Here is a 17,283-nt window from a genome sequence, read left to right as displayed (position 1 = left end):
GCTGGAAAGAACCTAGATGTCCTTCAATGGAGGAATGGATACAAAAAATGTGGTATATTTACACAATGGAGTACTATTCAGCCATTAGAAACAATGAATTCATGAAATTCTTAGACAAATGGATGAAGCTGGAGAACATCATACTAAGTGAGGTAACCCAGTCTCAAAAGATCAATCATGGTATGCACTCACTGATAAGTGGATATTAGCCTAGAAACTTTGAATACCCAGGACATAATCCACAAATTAAATGATGTCCAAAAAGAATGGAGGAGTGGGCCCTGGTTCTGGAAAGACTCAGTGCAGGAGTATAGGGGAATTCCAGAACAGGGAAGTGGGAAGGGGTAGATGGAAGAATAGGGGGGCGGAAGAGGACTTATGGGACTTGCGGGGAGTGGGGACCCAGAAAAGGGGAAAAAAAAAAAGAATTGACAAATGGAATCTCATAAAATTGCAAAGTTTATGTAAGGCAGAGGAAACTGTCCATAGGACAAAATGTCTAACAAAAAATTGGAAAAAGATCTTTACCAACCCTACCTCTGATAGAGGGCTAATATCCAATATATACAAAGAACTCAAGAAGTTAGACTGCAGAGAACGAAAAGGCCCTATTAAAAATGGGGTACAGCTGGGCTGTGGTGGCACAAGTCTTTAATCCCAGCACTTGGGAGGCAGAGGCAGGTGGATTTCTGAGTTCGAGGCCAGCCTGGTCTACAGAGTGAGTTCCTGGACAGCCAGGGCTACACAGACATACCCTGTCTTGAAAAAAACAAACAAACAAAAACAAATCAGGTACAGAACTAAGCAAAGAATTCTCAGCTGAGGAATACCAGATGGCTGAGAAACACCTAAAGAATGTCCAACATCCTTAGTCATCATTGAAATGCAAATCAAAACAACATTGAGATTCCACCTCACACTGGTCAGAATGGCTAAGATGGGAAGGGATGGGGGAACAAGGGGAGGGAAGAGGGCTTGCTTATGGGACTTTCAGGGAGGGGGAATCAAGGAAAGGGGAAATCATTTGAAATGTAAATAAAGAATATATCGAATAAAAAAAAGAAAAACTGGGGACAGCAGATGCTGGAGAGGATATGGGGGGAAAAAGGAACACTTCTCCATTGTTGGTGGGATTGCAAGCTGGTAAAACCACTCTGGAAATCAGTTTGGCGATTCCTCAGAAAATCAGACATAGTACTACCTGAGGACCCAGCTATACCGCTCCTGGGCATATACCCAGAAGGTGCTCCTACATGTAATAAAGACACATGCTCCACTATGTTCATAGCTGCCTTATTTATAATAGCCAGAAGCTGGAAAGAACCCAGATGTCCTTCAACATAGGAATGCATACAGAAACTGTGGTATATATACACAACGGAATACTAATCAGCTATTAAAAACAACGAACACATGAAATTCTTAGGCAAATGGATGGAACTAGAAAGTGTCATCCTGAGTAAGGTAACCCAATCACAAAAGAACAAACATGGTATGTATGCATTCACTGTTAAGTTTAAGTGCATATTAGCCCAAAAGCTCAAAATAAACAAGTTACAATCACCCAGCACAGGAAGCTCAAGAAGAAGGAGGACATAAGTAAGGGTGATTTGTTTCCTCTGAGAAAGGAAACAAAATACAGGAACAATAAAGGACAACAAAGTATGGAGCAGAGACTGAAGTAAAGGCCACCCAGAGACTGCAATACCTGGGGATTCATCCTATAAACAGTCACCAAACCTGGGCACTACTATAGTCGACAAGAAGTGTATATCAAAAGGAGCATGCCATGGTTGTCTTTGGAGGGACCATGCCAGAGCCTTACAAATACAGAGGCAGATGCTAGCAGCCAACCATTGGTCTGGGCTTGGGGTTCCCAATGGAGGAACTGGAGGGTGGTCTGAATGAGCTGAAGGGGTTTGCAGCCCCATGGGAAGAACAAAGAAGCTGACCACCTAGATGCCCCAGAGCTCCCAGGAACTAAACCATCAACCAAGGGGTACACATGGTTACAGCCAAAAATGTAGCAGAGGAATACCTCATCAGGCATCAGTGGGAGGAGTGGTCCTTGGCCAGGTGAAGGCTCAATAGATGCCCCAACAAAGGGAAATTGAGGTGGGGGGGGGGAGGTGGGAGTGGGTGGGGTGAAGGGTCATATATGTGGAGGCAGGGAGTAGGAGGAGAGGCTGGGGGTCGTTGGGGAGGGGGAAATCGGGAAAGGTTTTACCATTGGAAATGTAAATGAAGATTATATTCAATAAATAAAATAAAAAACTACAAGAAGTTATTAAACAAATGGATTTAAAAGATATCTATAGGACATTTCATCCTAAAAGAAAAGAATATACATTCTCAGTATCTCATGGTATCTTTTCCAGAACTGACCATATAACTGGTCACAAAACAGGCCTCAACAGATAAAAGAAGATAGAAATAATACCATGCATCCTATCAGATAACCATGGTCTAAGGCTGGTCTTCAATAACAACAAAAACAAGAATAAGCCCATATATACATGGAAGCTGAACAACGCTCTACTCAAAAATAACTTGGTAAAGGAAGAAATAATGGAATCAAAGACTTTTTAGAATTTAATGAAAATGTAGGCACAATATACCCAAACTTAAGGGACACAATGAAAACAGAGCTAAGAGGAAAACTCATAGCCGAGTGCCTCCAAAACAAAACTGGAAAGAGCATACATAAGCAGCTTGACAGCACATCTGAAGGCTCCAGAACCATAAGAAGCAAATATACCCAAGAGGAGTAGACAGCAGGAAATAATCAAACTCATGACTGAAATGAACCAATTAGAAACAAAACTATACAGAGAATCAACAAAAGAAGGAGCTGGTTCTTTGAGAAAAATCAACCTGATAAACTCTTAGCAGACTAACAAGAGGGCACAGAGACATCCAAATTAACAAAACCAGAAATGAAAAGGAACATATAACAACAGAAAGTGAGGAAATTCAAAAGAATCATTAGATTCTACTCTAAAAGCCTATACTCAACAAAACTGGAAAATCTGGATGAAATAGGCAATTTTCTAGACAGATACCAGGTACCAAAGTTAAATCAGGATCAGATATAAGATCTAAACTGTCCCATAACCCCTAAAGAAATAAAAGCAGTCATTAAATGTCTTCTAACCAAAAAATGCTCAAGACCAAATGGATTTGGTGGAGAATTATATCAGACCATCAAAGAAGATTTAATACCAATACTCTTCAAACTATTTCACAAAATAGAAACAGTAGAAACTCTACCAAGTTCATTCTATGAAACCACAGTTATTCTGATACTAAAAGCACACAAAGACCCAACAAACAAAGAGAACTTTAGACCAATTTCCCTTATGAATATCAATGCAAAAATACTCAATAAAATTCTTGCAAACTGAATCCAAAAACACATCAAAATGATCATTCACCACGATCAAGTAGGTTTTACCCCAGGTATGTAAGGATGGTTCAATATATAAAAATTCATCAATGTAATCCACTACATAAACAAACTCAAAGGAAAAAAAAACACATGATCATTTCATTAGATGCTGAAAAAGCATTTGACAAAATTTAACATCCCTTCATATTAAAAGTCTTGGAAAGATCAGGAATTTAAGGCCCATATCTAAACATAGTAAAAGCAATATACAGAAAACTAGTAGCCAACATCAAATTAAATGGAAAGAAACTTGAAGCAATCCTAGTAAAATCAGGGATTAGACAAGGCTGTGAACTCTCTCCCTATACTCTCAATATAGTACTTGAATTCCTAGCTAGAGCAATTAGACAACAAAAGGAGGTCAAGGGATACAAATTGGAAAGGAAAAAGTCAAAATATCACTATTTTCAGATGATATGATGGTATGATTAAATGACCCCAAAAATTTTACCAGAGAACTACAGCAGATAAACAACTTCAGCAAAGTGGCTGGATACAAAATTAACTCAAACAAATCAGTAGCTTTTGTATATTCAAAGGATAAAGAGGCTGAGAAAGAAATTAGTGAAATGACACCCTTTAGTGAAATGACACCCTTCACAATAGTCACAAACAATATAAAATATCTTACTGTGACTTTAACCTATCAGGGTCCAGCCTTGACACAGGATAGGAGTTCTCAACTAGAAGCAGGGATATTTGGAAGGTACACAATAAATATACACAAGCTACTTTTTGGGTACAAGCTGACAGGAAATTTTTCAAAGCTTAAAGTTTTTCTCTCTCTTCTCTCTCACTCTGCTCTCCTTCTCTCTAGCTCACTTGCAGCCCAAGGCTGCACACACTCTGCATTATCCTATGCACTCTGCTTTTTTCCTTGTGCTTTTCTTTTCTTGAACTCTCACACTCCTACACACATCACACACAACACATGGACTCTCCTTTCACTCACACTCATACTCTACATACACACCTCACATTTGCTCCTCACTCTTCACATGTTCTTGCCTTTTTCTTGTCCAAGTCTGTTATTGAAACTTCAAAAACAGGTAGAAAATAAGACATTGTATAATCATTGCCAAATAAAATCAAAAGAATAACCAAATCCCACAAGGAATTAAGAATTACAATTTTCCCCAAAGTTTCAAGTTTCCCTATTCCCTGGCCTGTAGCCAAAATAATAATGATTGCAAACTTATCATCATTTAAACTTTATCTTTTAACATATTATACTTCAGAGCTCAGAGCTCCAAGGTCAGTTACTTGCATTTTCTTGTGAAGCTCTAATGATCAATGGCATGGGCAAAGCTTCCAAGCAGTGGCCAGAAAGAACAAAGTTAATCCATAACTCAGTAGTTCTGCTTCTGCACATTGCACACAATGACTCTCCTCAAAGTCCTAGTGTTTTGACTTAGCTTTACTAGTATATAATTTTATGTGTTCTATACTTGCTTATCCAGAAACGACTCTTAAATGTTGTACAAAATATCTCATAACTGCAATATTTTTTTTCCTTTCTTGGGATTCCCAAGTTGGCTCTATTTCTTTTTTTTTTTTAAATAATTTCTTCAACCTTTCTTTGCAAGTCAAGCGTCAATCTAGAACTACAATGGTGCAGTTATTGCATTATTTCCAATATGAGAACACACAACATGTACCTGGACCATTAAAACTGTACTGTGATTTGTCCCTTTAGTTGTTTAAGAATCCTTACATCAAGGAACATCTAGTTTCACAGAATTCACCAGAGCAGGAGAAAGAAGTAGGAAAGTCAGATATAATAGAATAATTATGCGCACCAAGGTCAACTGAAAAGTAGTCATGCACAAATGAAATCTATACAGCCATTGTCCAGGGCTAAGGTTAAGAGAAATGGAAACAACTGTTTTGTTTGTTTGTTTGTTTGTTTGTTTGTTTGTTTTACAAAGAGCTACCAAACACTACTGAGATATTCCCATCCCGGCCTATTGCGGGCAGTCCTGTCATGGTATGCTGTCCCTAGCACTAACCAAACAAGTGGAAGTTCTATATGACAAGAACTTCAAGTCTTTGAAGAAAAAATTCAAATAAGACCTCAGAAGATGGAAAGATCTCTCATGCTGATGGATTGGCAGGATTAATACAGTAAAAATGTCCATCTTGCTAAAAGTAATCTACAGATTCATTGCAATCTCTGTCAAAATTCCAACTCAGTTCTTCATAGAGTTAGAAAAAGCAATTCTCAAATTCATTTGGAAAAACAAAAAAACCCAGGATAGTGAAAACTATTCTTAACAATAAAAAACTTCTGGAGGAATCAACATCCATGACCTATAATTGTATTATAGAACAATAGTGATTAAAATTTGCATGCTATTTGTATAGTAACAGGAAGATAAATCAATGGAATAGAATTGAAGATCCAGAAATGAACCCACACATCTCTGGTCACTTGATCTTTGACAAAGAAGCTAAAACCATCCAGTGGGGGAAAAAACAGCAGTTTTAACAAACGGTGCTGGTTCAACTGGGGGTCAGCATGTAGAAGAATGCAAATAGATCTACTCTTATCTCCCTGTACAAAGCTCAAGTCCAAGTGGATCAAGGACCTCCACATAAAAACAGATACACTGAATCTAATAGAAGAGAAAGTAGGGAAGAGCCTTGAACACATGGATACAGGGGAATTTTTCCTGAATAGAACACAAATGGCTTATGCTCTAAGACCAAGAATCCACAAATGGGACCTCATAAAATCGAAAATCTTCTGTAAGGCAAAGGACACAGTCAATGGGGCAAAATGTCAACCAACAGATTGAGAAAATGTCTTTACAAATCCTACATCTGATAGAGGGATAATATCCAATATATACAAATAACTCAAGAAATTATACTAAAAGAATCAAATAACTAGCTCCTATTTTCAATAATATTTTATGACAAATGCTTTTGCCAACCAATCTAACAACTAATTAGATAATCTATTTTAGCTCTTTGAATGTCCATATTAAATTGAGAATTTCCACTCAATGTACCTATCTTAATTACTGTTCTATTGCTCAAGAAGTTAGACTCCAGAAAATCAAATAACCCTATTAAAAATGGGGTACAGATCTAGAGAAAGAATTCTCAACTGAGGGATATAGAATGGCTAAGAAGCACCTAAAGAAATGTTCAGCATCCTTAGTCATCAGGGAAATGCAAATCAAAACAAGTCTGAGATTCTTCTTCACTCCAGGTCGGATGACTATGATCAAAAACTCAGGTGACAGGACCTGCTGGGGAGAATGTGGAGAAAGAGGAGCACTCCTCCATTGTTGGTGGGATTGCAAGTGGTACAACCACTCTGGAAATCAATCTGGTGGTTCCTCAGAAAAATTGACAAAGTATTACATGAGGACCCAGCTATACTACTCCTGGGCATATACCCAAAAGATTCTCCAATATATAACAAGGACACATGCTCCACTATGTTCATAGTAGCTTTAATAGCTTGATAGCCAGAAGCTGGAAAGAACCTAGATGGCCTTCAATAGAGGAATGGATACAGAAAATATGGTACATCTATAAAATGGAGTACTACTTGGCTATTAAAAACAATGACTTCATGAAATTCTTAGGCAAATGGATGGAAGTAGGAAATATCCTGAGTGAGGTTATGCAATCAGAAAAGAACACACATGGTATGCACTCATTGGTAAGTGGGTATTAGGCAAAAATCTCGGAATACTCATGATACAACTCACAGATAATATGATGCTCAAGAAGAAGAAAGACCAGTGTGAATGTTTCAGCCTCACTTAGAAGGGGGTATGGAGCAAAATAATCATGGGAAGTAGAGAAAGGTAGGGACCTGGGAGGGAGAGAGGAGGAGGGAAAGGGGATGCAGGATCAATTGTGGGAGAAGACCACTGTGAGAAGTACAGAGCTTCAGGAGAACAGAGGTGTGTAGCAGTGGGGATGGGGAACTGAGAGTTGTCACTAGAAAGTTCCAGATGCCAGGGATGCAAAAGGATTCCAGGACCCAATGGGGATGACATTAGCCAAAATACCCAACAAAGGGGCAAGAGAACTTGTAGAGACAAGTAGTTATGCACAGCCACTGTTGAGGGATGTGGTCTCTAACCCATCTCAAAAAAATATTAACCCAGAATTGCCCCCTATTTAAAGGAAACATAGGGACAAAGATTAGAGCAGAGATGGAAGGAAAAGCCATCCAGAGGCTGCTCCACCCACGGATCCATTTCATCTACAGGCACCAAAGCCAGACACTATTGCTGATGCCAAGAAGCGCTTGCTGACAGGAACCTGGTGAGAGACTCTCAGAGCCTGACCAATACAGATGCAGATGCTTGCCGCCAATCATTGGACTGATCATGGGGACCCCAATGGAGAAGTTAGGGGAAGGAGCTGAAGCAGTTTGCAACCCAAGAACAACAATATCAACCAACCAGAACTACAGATCTCCCAGAGACTAAACCACCAACCAGAGAGTAGACATGGAGGGACCCATGGCTCCAGCTGCATATGTAGCAGAGGATGGCCTTATCTGGCATCAGTGGGAGGGGAAGCTCTTGTTCTTGTAGAGGCTCGATGCCCCAACATATGGGAATGCTAGGGCGGTGAGGTGGGAGTGGGTGGGTGGTGGAGCACCCTTATAGAAGCAGAGAGGAGAGGGAGGGGGAAATAGGAAATAGGATAATATTTGAAATGAAAAGAACCAATAAAAAAGAAAAGTGTAAATTCATAAGTATGGATATAATTTTAAATAATACCTGTGGGTTAAATATATTGTTCCTGATCAAGCACATTACAAGGAGCCTCTTCATATTTGATGAAATTGGACAGGTTATAAAAGTTACTTTATATTATTCTTCAGTTGGTATTTTGCTGGTTGCTGGCCTAACCTGAAGAAGCCATGGGTTCTCCAAACTGACTAAACCAGAATAGTGAGTTGAATAATCCTCAGTTTCATCCAGTTACTGACCAACCTGAGCTACATAAGATGTTTCATCCTTTTGATTTTGAGAAGTCTTTGAGGTACATATGTGGAGAAATAAAACCTAATCTTCATAAGGACCATGTAGATAAATTGTTTAAAATATGATTGGTAGATGTCTAAAAGAAAAGCTACTTTGTATTTTGTTACCTTTTCCAACTTAAGTTGAAAAACACTATATTACTCTGCTTTGCAAATTTAAATGCTTGTTCTGTGATCCCATCTCAAAACTGCCCCACCTCCTTGACTTAAAGCAGTCTGCAGCAGCAGCAACAGCAGCTTAGATCTTGCTCCAGCTCTGAGGCTGAAGGGTTTGGCAGCAGAGACCTCAAGGATGTCTCCGCCTACAAGCCTAACCGCTCTACTACTTATGCGTGTTTCCTAGGCAACCGACTTTGGCGGCTATCTCGCGGGAACCGCAGTTTCCGGGCCTGACGTCACAACCGAAGCCTCTGTAGCTGGCGCAGGTACCAGCCCAAGGACTTTGACTTGGGAACTCCGTACAGGAGCGTTCCTAGGTCATTAGATCCGGAGCTCACTCCCCAGAGCCCTTTGTATCGCTTGGCTGTCATGGCTGGCGGGACCCGCGCAAGGAGCAGGGCAAACAAGGCGAGGCCGGTGAGTACCGCTGGCGCTGAAGGACCAGCTGACTGTGCAGCTTGAGTGAGCGGCAGAGGCTCTCGGATCTTCACTGGTCAAGAGAACCTCCTGTGGAAAAGCGTGTACTCTAATCTATCGCCAAGGCAAAAGAATAAACCTAATTTTTTTACTATAAAGAAACGAAGAATGTCTGAAGTGAAGATATGCCAGTTACTCTGATCAGTGCATATTGCATAATGTATTGAAATGTCACACTGCCCCAGAAACAATTACTGTGCCAGTTGAAATATATTTACAAAACAATAGGACGTGAATAACTACATAAAATTTAAATGCCAACTCATAAGTTGACAAAGAATGTTTGTGGATATTTCTCCTCAGAAATTACATAAATAGTAAAAGATGAAAACAAACCCTTAGTCATAGGAAAATGCAAATCAGTACCACACATGGAGACCAGCTTATTCTCTAAGATGGCTGTGATTTAAAATATTGCATAACAACCAGTATGAGGAAGAATTTGAAAAGTTACATGTTTTGGCTGAGATTATAAATGATATATCTACTATTAAAAACAGGTTAGCAGTTTTGCAAAAACTAAAATGAAAAAATTACCATTTTTGACCCAGCAGTTCCAGAGACATGAAAACATGTTTTTTTTCTTTTTGCTTGTTTTTCTTTTCATTTATTTTTATTTTTGAGACTATAGTATAATTACAACATTGTACCCTTTACTTTCTCCAAACCCTTCCATAAACCCCTCCCTATTCTCCTTCAAATTCATGGACCTCTTTTCAACAAAAGCTGAGCAGATAAACATAGCTGTCACCAAGCCTTAGAACCCGTGTTCAACCTCTGGGACTCACATAGTCGAAGGAGAGAACTGGCTCTAAAATGTTGCCTGCTGAGCTCCACATATGCACTGCTAAGGCGTGTTCATATCACCACCTCCCATACATAGATAGCTGGCTGGCTGGACGGATAGATGGATGGATGGATGGATGGATGGATGGATGGATGGATGGATGGATGGATGGGTGGGTGGATGGATGGATGGATGGATGGATGGATGGATGGATGGATGGATGGGTAGGTGGATGGATGGGTGGATGGATGTATGGGTGGATGGATGGGTGGATGGATGGATGGATGGATGGGTAGGTGGATGGATGGGTGGGTGGATGGATGGATGGATGGATGGATGGATGGATGGATGGGTAGGTGGATGGATGGGTGGATGGATGTATGGGTGGATGGATGGGTGGATGGATGGATGGGTAGGTGGATGGATGGGTGGATGGGTGGGTGAATGGATGGATGGATGGATGGATGGGTGGGTAGATGTGTAGGTGGATGGATGGGTGGATGGATGGATGGGTGGGTGGGTGGATGGATGGGTGGGTGGATGGATGGATGGATGGATGGGTAGGTGGATGGATGGGTGGATGGATGGATGGGTGGATGGATGGGTGGGTGGATGTGTAGGTGGATGGATGGGTGGATGGATGGATGGGTGGGTGGGTGGATGGATGGGTGGGTGGATGGATGGATGGGTGGATGGATGGGTGGGTGGATGGAGAGAGAGAGAGAGAGAGAGAGAGAGATATGCAGTTTTAAAAAAATTTAAATCTCACCAAACTAAATTGTAACATAGGGCTGAAGAACAGTGAAAATATATTGCTGTTGTTGTTATCTAAATGAAAATTTCTTCTGGTGAGTATTATGGACAGGAATGAGGAAAATGGCAGTTTTCAGAAATGTCTTTCCATTCACAGAAAATGACTTCTGTAAATGCTTTGAAGTCGAAGGTGTGTTAAATCTGTTTTGCACTATGTCACAAAATACTTGAAGTATACTACCAACTTTGTAAAAGTCAAAGTTTATTTAACCTTTGAGCTTTGGAGACTCGAGGACAATGTGCCAGGATTGTCTGATGTGTACTTACTTTGTGGTTGATAGCAATATAATGGTAGAACCAAGTTTAGGAGAAATAGTTTCTTCTGACAAAAATCTAGAGAGCAAATGAGTAGTTGTATAAATTTTTACATCTATAAAACTCTCCATCTCTAAGATGGACTCAAGCTGTTGTGGGTATTTACAAATTCCTACTATATGTTGTTTAGCAGAAAAGTCAGTAGTATGATCCTCTGAGTCCAAAAGACGGAAACCAGGAGCAAGAGAACTACAGCTGGACTTGGAAAGATAAATTGCCTCTCGTGTATCTTTTGTTTTTCCAATTTGGACCCTAAATGAATTGAGTGGTGCTATTTTCCTAAGTCAGAACGGTATTAGTTTTCAATCTTCAAATTCATATGTTCATTTCTCTCTGAAATAATCTTACAAACACTTCCAGAAATGTCCTGCCATCTATCTGGAAATTCCTTTACCCAATCAAGCTGGCACCTAAAAGTTACCAAAAGGATTATGCCAATCTTTCTAACATAATCATAGTTTTGCCTCATTATCTTTATAGTTGTGAATGTGTGTTTATATAATCCAAGTATGTTATTAAATGTCATCTATAAAATGTTATATCTTTTGATATGGTTTTGTGTAGTTTGTTCTGCAAAGGTTATGTGCAAGAAACCTGATCACTTCAGTGTGTTGGTTAGAGAGGTGATTAATCGTCCAGTGGTGGAGAACTGAGTGAGAAATGAATAGGTCTTCAGGAATTATTAGTACCTTTCAGGAATGTATAGATTAGAAACCTTCAGAACTTCTGTGAATCAGCCTGAGTCTGAAATTAAGCATCGGCTATATGATTGAAGGGAAAGATGGGGGGGGGGGATGTCTAGAAAGGTACAGTAAAAAAGTTAAGTAAACAGACTAGAAATATTCATCTGTACTTTTATGATAGAAATAATGAACAATAGTATTGAGAACAAAGCAAAATACTAAATAATGCAAATCTATCAGAAGAAAGTATAGCCTTGCCACATTGGATAGGCACATCCTTTGACACTGTGAACATGTTATTTAAAGTAAACAATTTTTAATCTGTACAGCAAGAAGATCCCAGAGAAAACCAACTTATCCATTTATACTTCAAAGTTTATTCACTAATACTCTTAACTACATTAAGAGAAGTATTAGTTAACGTTTTGAACTGAGTATAGCACAAGCTTCTGCTTTTTGTGTGTGTCTCCAACCACTAAAGATCTCTCTTCTCTCTGCTGCTTGAATGGCTATGTTGAGTATCAGTGTGGGGCCAGGGAGTGGCCCATGACTTGGAAACAATCTCAGGGACACAGATCCACATGGTATAGAGTACTGGCTTCACTTTATAGGAAAGCAGGTGACATGGGCATTTGGTATTTGCAGCTCAGCCAAGGTTTCATCTATGTGAGACCAGCTGTGCATGGATGCAAGTGGATGAATAAGAGAGAGACTGGAATGGCCAGGGTACTTTGTATAGTTCATGACTCATATCTCACCCCAGATTGTCTTTTTGTTTACTTGCTTTCTACACTCTAAGATGCCTACAGATACTTTTGGTGGAAACAGTTATTACTTGGACATTCTTTATACCTTTACAAACACTGGCAGAGTGACTCTGCCATTAGAGGACAGATAACTACTGGGGCTTGGGTTCAACTGTTGGGAGCAGCATTAAGGCATCTTTGAGACTACTGTATTGATGGGCCTGTATATGAAGAACATTAGCGGGAGTTCAGTCCACTAGTAGTCATAATAGTGTATTTACATCCATGGGAAAGGTAGGATAGAGAACAGCTTGCAAATAGATCTTTCTACACTAACATGTTTGGACTTCACAGAAGAGAGAAAATGACTTAACTCTCATTTGGTCCACACAGACCTGAAAAAAGTACACTTCCATCCTTTTATTCAGCAAGAAAGAAATATTACTGGTCCTTTTTTTTTTTTACCTGTCTTGCTTTGAAATTATTAAATTGTTTATTTCCTCTTTTCTATCATATCTTGTACCTTCATCCCACTGAGCTTGCCTCTTCTCTCTCTCTCTAATTTTCTGACCCACTTCATTTTACTTATTAACATCTTATATTCCCTAAGTTAAAAAAAAAACCCCTTTTTAGTTTATAAGTTCCCTAGCCTCTTTAATTTTTATTGGATTAACTGTTGGCTCCATTTTCTGTGTTCTGTTTATTACATTGAGATATCTGATTAAAATATTTTTAATGTTTGGATCGTATGCTTTTTTTTTCTCCCCTTAATGGTGGGGACTGAGACTTCAAGAGAAAAAAAAAATGCCACTGAGAAGACCTTCATATAAAGTGAAGGAAGAGAGGCATTCATCCTAACAAATGCATAAATAATATGGAAATGCCAAAAACAAACAAAAAAGAAAGAAAAGCATTTGACTCTTCCAAAATTTTATACTTCCTCTGTAACTGAATGAAAAGGTATTAATATATTTGAATTTTGGACAAAGAATTCAAAGGTTCAATTTGAAAATGATCAATGTCCTCAAGCAGGATTCAAGTAATTGAATAAAACAAAAGATGTCAATACAGAGTTTGCATGAAAAACTCATCAGAGATCAAGATTATGAAAAAGAAGAGAAAAAGACTACTCAAACAGACATCTTAAAAATGAAAAGGTGAATAAATTACTCATCATTAATATACTAAATCAGGAAAAAGTGTCAATTGCAGAAAAAGGCAGTGAAGACCTGGAGAAATCAACTCAATGAACCCATAGAAGAAAATTCACCAAGTCTGGAGAGCTATATGAACACCTAAGCACATAAATCAATTATATCACCAACTAGAGATGACTAGAAAATAACTTGTCCAAATCAAACTGTAGTTAAAATACCATAAAACAAAGCTAAGAAATAATATTGAAATCTGTAAGACAAAGATGTCTAGTTACGATGGGCAGTGGTGGCACACACTTTTAATCTCAGCACTCAGGAGGCAGAGGTAGGCGGATTTCTGAGTTCGAGGCCAGCCTGGTCTGCAGAGTGAGTTCTAGACAGCCAGGGCTATACAGAGAAAACCTGTCTGGGGAAAAAAAAAAACAAACAAACAACAAAAAAAGTCTAGTTACCAACAAAGGCAAACTCATCAGATCTCTCAGCAAAACCTTCAAAAGTCACAATATATTGGGTAAGTTATTTCAGTGCACTAAGGTAACTGACTGCCAGACAGGATTGTTATATCCAGCAAAATCTGCTTTTAAAACTAAGGGAGGCATACACTGTTTCCAAACTATAAGCACTAAAGACATTACCACTAAACCAACACTGCAGAAGAACCTGAAACAACTAATTCTATGAATAGATTGGTACAGGAAGCTAAGTTTAAATGATCACAAGAAAAATTCATGAAATTAATAGAACTAATAAGAATTAGGAAAGAATCAAACATATTCAACTCAGCAAACTAGCCAAACTCTTGGGTGAATAGGAAAGAAAGAATAGAACAGAGTACTTGAATCAATAAGCAAAAAGGATAAAGAAATTTTTTTAAAAAAAATATCATGAATTAACACATAATTCTCAATTATACCACTAAATGTAAATTGGTCTTGCTTTCCAACTAAAAGACACAAACTGGCTAGCTAGATTAAAATACAAGATTCAACTGTTTGCTATCTACAAAAAAAAAAAAAAAATCACGTCATTGGCAAAGACACAGAGATTCAAGAAACCTTGAAAAACAAAATATAAAGAAACATTTTGGCAAACTTTGGAGTAGATACACTTTTATAATGGTTAATCTTCTTTGTCAACTTGACTGGATTCCAGAATTACCAAGGAGATACATTTGTAGGCTTGACTGTGAGACCATTAATAGCATACATTAACAGAGGATCCAGGAAGAACCACCCTGTATGTGAGTGGAACTATCCTGTGGGCTCATAGTCCACACTGAATAAAAAGGAAAGAAAGCCAGATGAGTACCAGCATTCTTTTGTTTTTCTTCTGTCTCTGCTTCCTTGTCCAGTAAAATAAGAACTAGCCTCATGCTCTGCTGCTACAAACACAACTTTTCTCTTCTACTATGACTTCCCTACCACAATAGACTAGTTTCAAGTTAATTATTCTACCTTTAAATTGCTTCTTATGAGTCTTTTATCTCAGCAGTGAGAAAACTAACATAATTGATATGTCCTATAGTATACTTAAAACAAGTTAAGCAGATAAGACAAAGCTACTATATACTAATAAAGAAACAGTCTCCCAATAAGATATAAATATGTATTCACTGAATATCAGTGTATTCAATTTTAAAAATAACACTACTAGACATAAAGGGTTAGAATGGTCTAAACACATAGCCAGAAAATTCAATATCCCATTCTAATCAATAATATATCAAGTAAAAAAAAATACCAAGTACTTCAGAATTTAACAATGCATAATAACAGAAACCACACACATATATAGCTTGTGTTCCAGTTTGCATTTTGTTCCTGTGAAAAAACACTGACCAAAATCAACTTGTGGTAGGAAAAGGTTTGTTTCATCTTGTACTGACTAATGATCCACTACTGGGGAAACTCAAGGCAAAAACCTGGGCCAGGGACTGAGGTAGACAGCTGCTTATACCTCAGACTCCAGGACTTGTTTAACCTTGTACAATTCAGGCACAATGCCTAGGGATGGCACCACCCAGAGTGGGCTTGGCCCACCTATATCAAGTGACAATAAAATGCCCTCACAAGCATACCCATAGGCCAATATGATGGATGCAGTTGAAGTTCACTCTTCCCAGGTACCTCAAGTATGGCTCAAGTTGACAAAATCTAGCTAGCATTATATTGAGTACACATTTTTTTAGGCAATAAAACAAATGTTAACAACCTAAAATAAGGTCCTATTAACATTGGGGCAATCTCTAGGTATAAGTTTATACCTAAAACAAGTAACCTGTGCATACTCTCACAATACAGTGTTGGAGCATATATAACATAGATGTTCCCATTCCAAAAGAGAAAAATTGGAAAGAAGAAATGTATGCTGTATACGAAACAATCCTGAACTGAGAAAAACAAATTCTATTAGAACTTAAGACTATGAAAGTCTTTGGATTGCTCTTCTATCCCTTAACCTAGTGAGATGGCAGTGTCCTATAGCTGAGACTGGGTGGTGGCAACATGCCTTAGTTTGTGTTACTATTGCTATAATGAAACACCATGTCCAAAGCAACTTGGGCAGGAAAGGCTTTATTTGGCTTAGGCTTTCATATCACAGTTCATCATTAAAAGTAGTCAGGATAGGAATTCCAAATGGTCAGAAACGTAGACTCAGGACCTGATGCAGAGGCCATGGAGGGGTGCTGCCTACCAGAATAACCCCCATGGCTTGTTCAGTTTGCTTCTTATAGAACCCAGAACCTTCTACCAACAATGGCCTGGGTCCTCCCACATCAATTAAGAAATGACTCTAAAGGCCTTCATATAGCCTGATCTTATTGAGGCATTTTTCTCAAGTGAGGCTCCCTCCTCTCCATTGACTCTAGCTTGTGTCCAGTTGACAAAGAACCAGCCAGCACGGTCTACACTAATCCACCTTTGTGAATCTTTACAGGTACTCTTCCTCTCTGGGTCATTGTAGAAAGTAGCCTTGTCTGCTGACACAGAAGAGATGGCTCCAGTCTCCTAAACTCAGTTAACAATCTTATGTTCTAAGGCCACACACAGGGTTTGTGGTAGGAGTGGAAGACCTGAAGGTCCTTAAATTGCCTTTATGTTGACTCGTCCCAGCTATGAAATATGCAGCTAGCTATTTCGATTTTAAAATCTTGTATAATCCCAGAAGTCTAAAACTCCTTGTATGTATGATTATTTTTTTCTCCAAAGCATCATTTCTGCTAATGTAATCCCATGTATATACTTGGCTCCAGCTGAGATGACTGATCCAGTCCATAGATAATCTCTGAACAGATGCAATTTTTGCCCAGAATCAGACTATTCTTGAAAGAACATACTTTTTTTTTTTTAACATTCTTACAATATAAAAAGCATTGAAGGTTTTTTAAAATCTTTTAAGTCCTGGTTATTTTTTCCTAATATGTTTTTATTTTTTCTCCCTGCTCATACTTTGCTGTAAATTGAAGAGATTAGTTCTGACATTCAAAGCTTGCTGAGATATGAGGGTAAAATGCTATCAGTCATAAATTATACCTTCTACAAAACACAATACAGTCAAAATTTTTCACTCATGTGTGTATGCAACACATGCACACACAAAGTCATTAGTTGCAACAAAATGTATGAAATAAAATGTGAGAAGCTAGAGAGGTGAATGCAGCAAAAGAACATAGTCTTC

The 17,283-nt window shown here is 38.6% G+C and overlaps 1 protein-coding gene across 3 annotated transcripts in view; it reads left to right on the top strand.

Moving 5' to 3' along the window:
• Nucleotides 1-8,862: 8,862 nt before the first annotated feature.
• Lrif1 (ligand dependent nuclear receptor interacting factor 1) overlaps nt 8,863-17,283 on the top strand; it is a 94,627-nt gene continuing 86,206 nt past the window's right edge. For 2 of the 3 annotated variants that reach the window (XM_052179508.1, XM_052179511.1), the window contains exon 1: nt 8,956-9,044. Coding sequence is in view for 1 of the 3 variants with exons in the window: in XM_052179509.1 (XP_052035469.1) it covers nt 8,997-9,044 (48 nt within the window). In the remaining 2 variants the exon portion in view is untranslated. Of the gene's footprint in view, nt 9,045-17,283 lie in introns of all 3 variants that reach the window. The other variant, XM_052179509.1, reaches the window with a different exon arrangement.

The sequence above is a fragment of the Apodemus sylvaticus genome, chromosome 4, assembly GCF_947179515.1.
Source record: "Apodemus sylvaticus chromosome 4, mApoSyl1.1, whole genome shotgun sequence".
Taxonomy (NCBI): Eukaryota; Metazoa; Chordata; class Mammalia; order Rodentia; family Muridae; genus Apodemus; species Apodemus sylvaticus.
The sequence above is the reverse complement of the archived record's forward strand: the minus strand, read 5'-3'. Positions and strand labels throughout refer to the sequence as shown.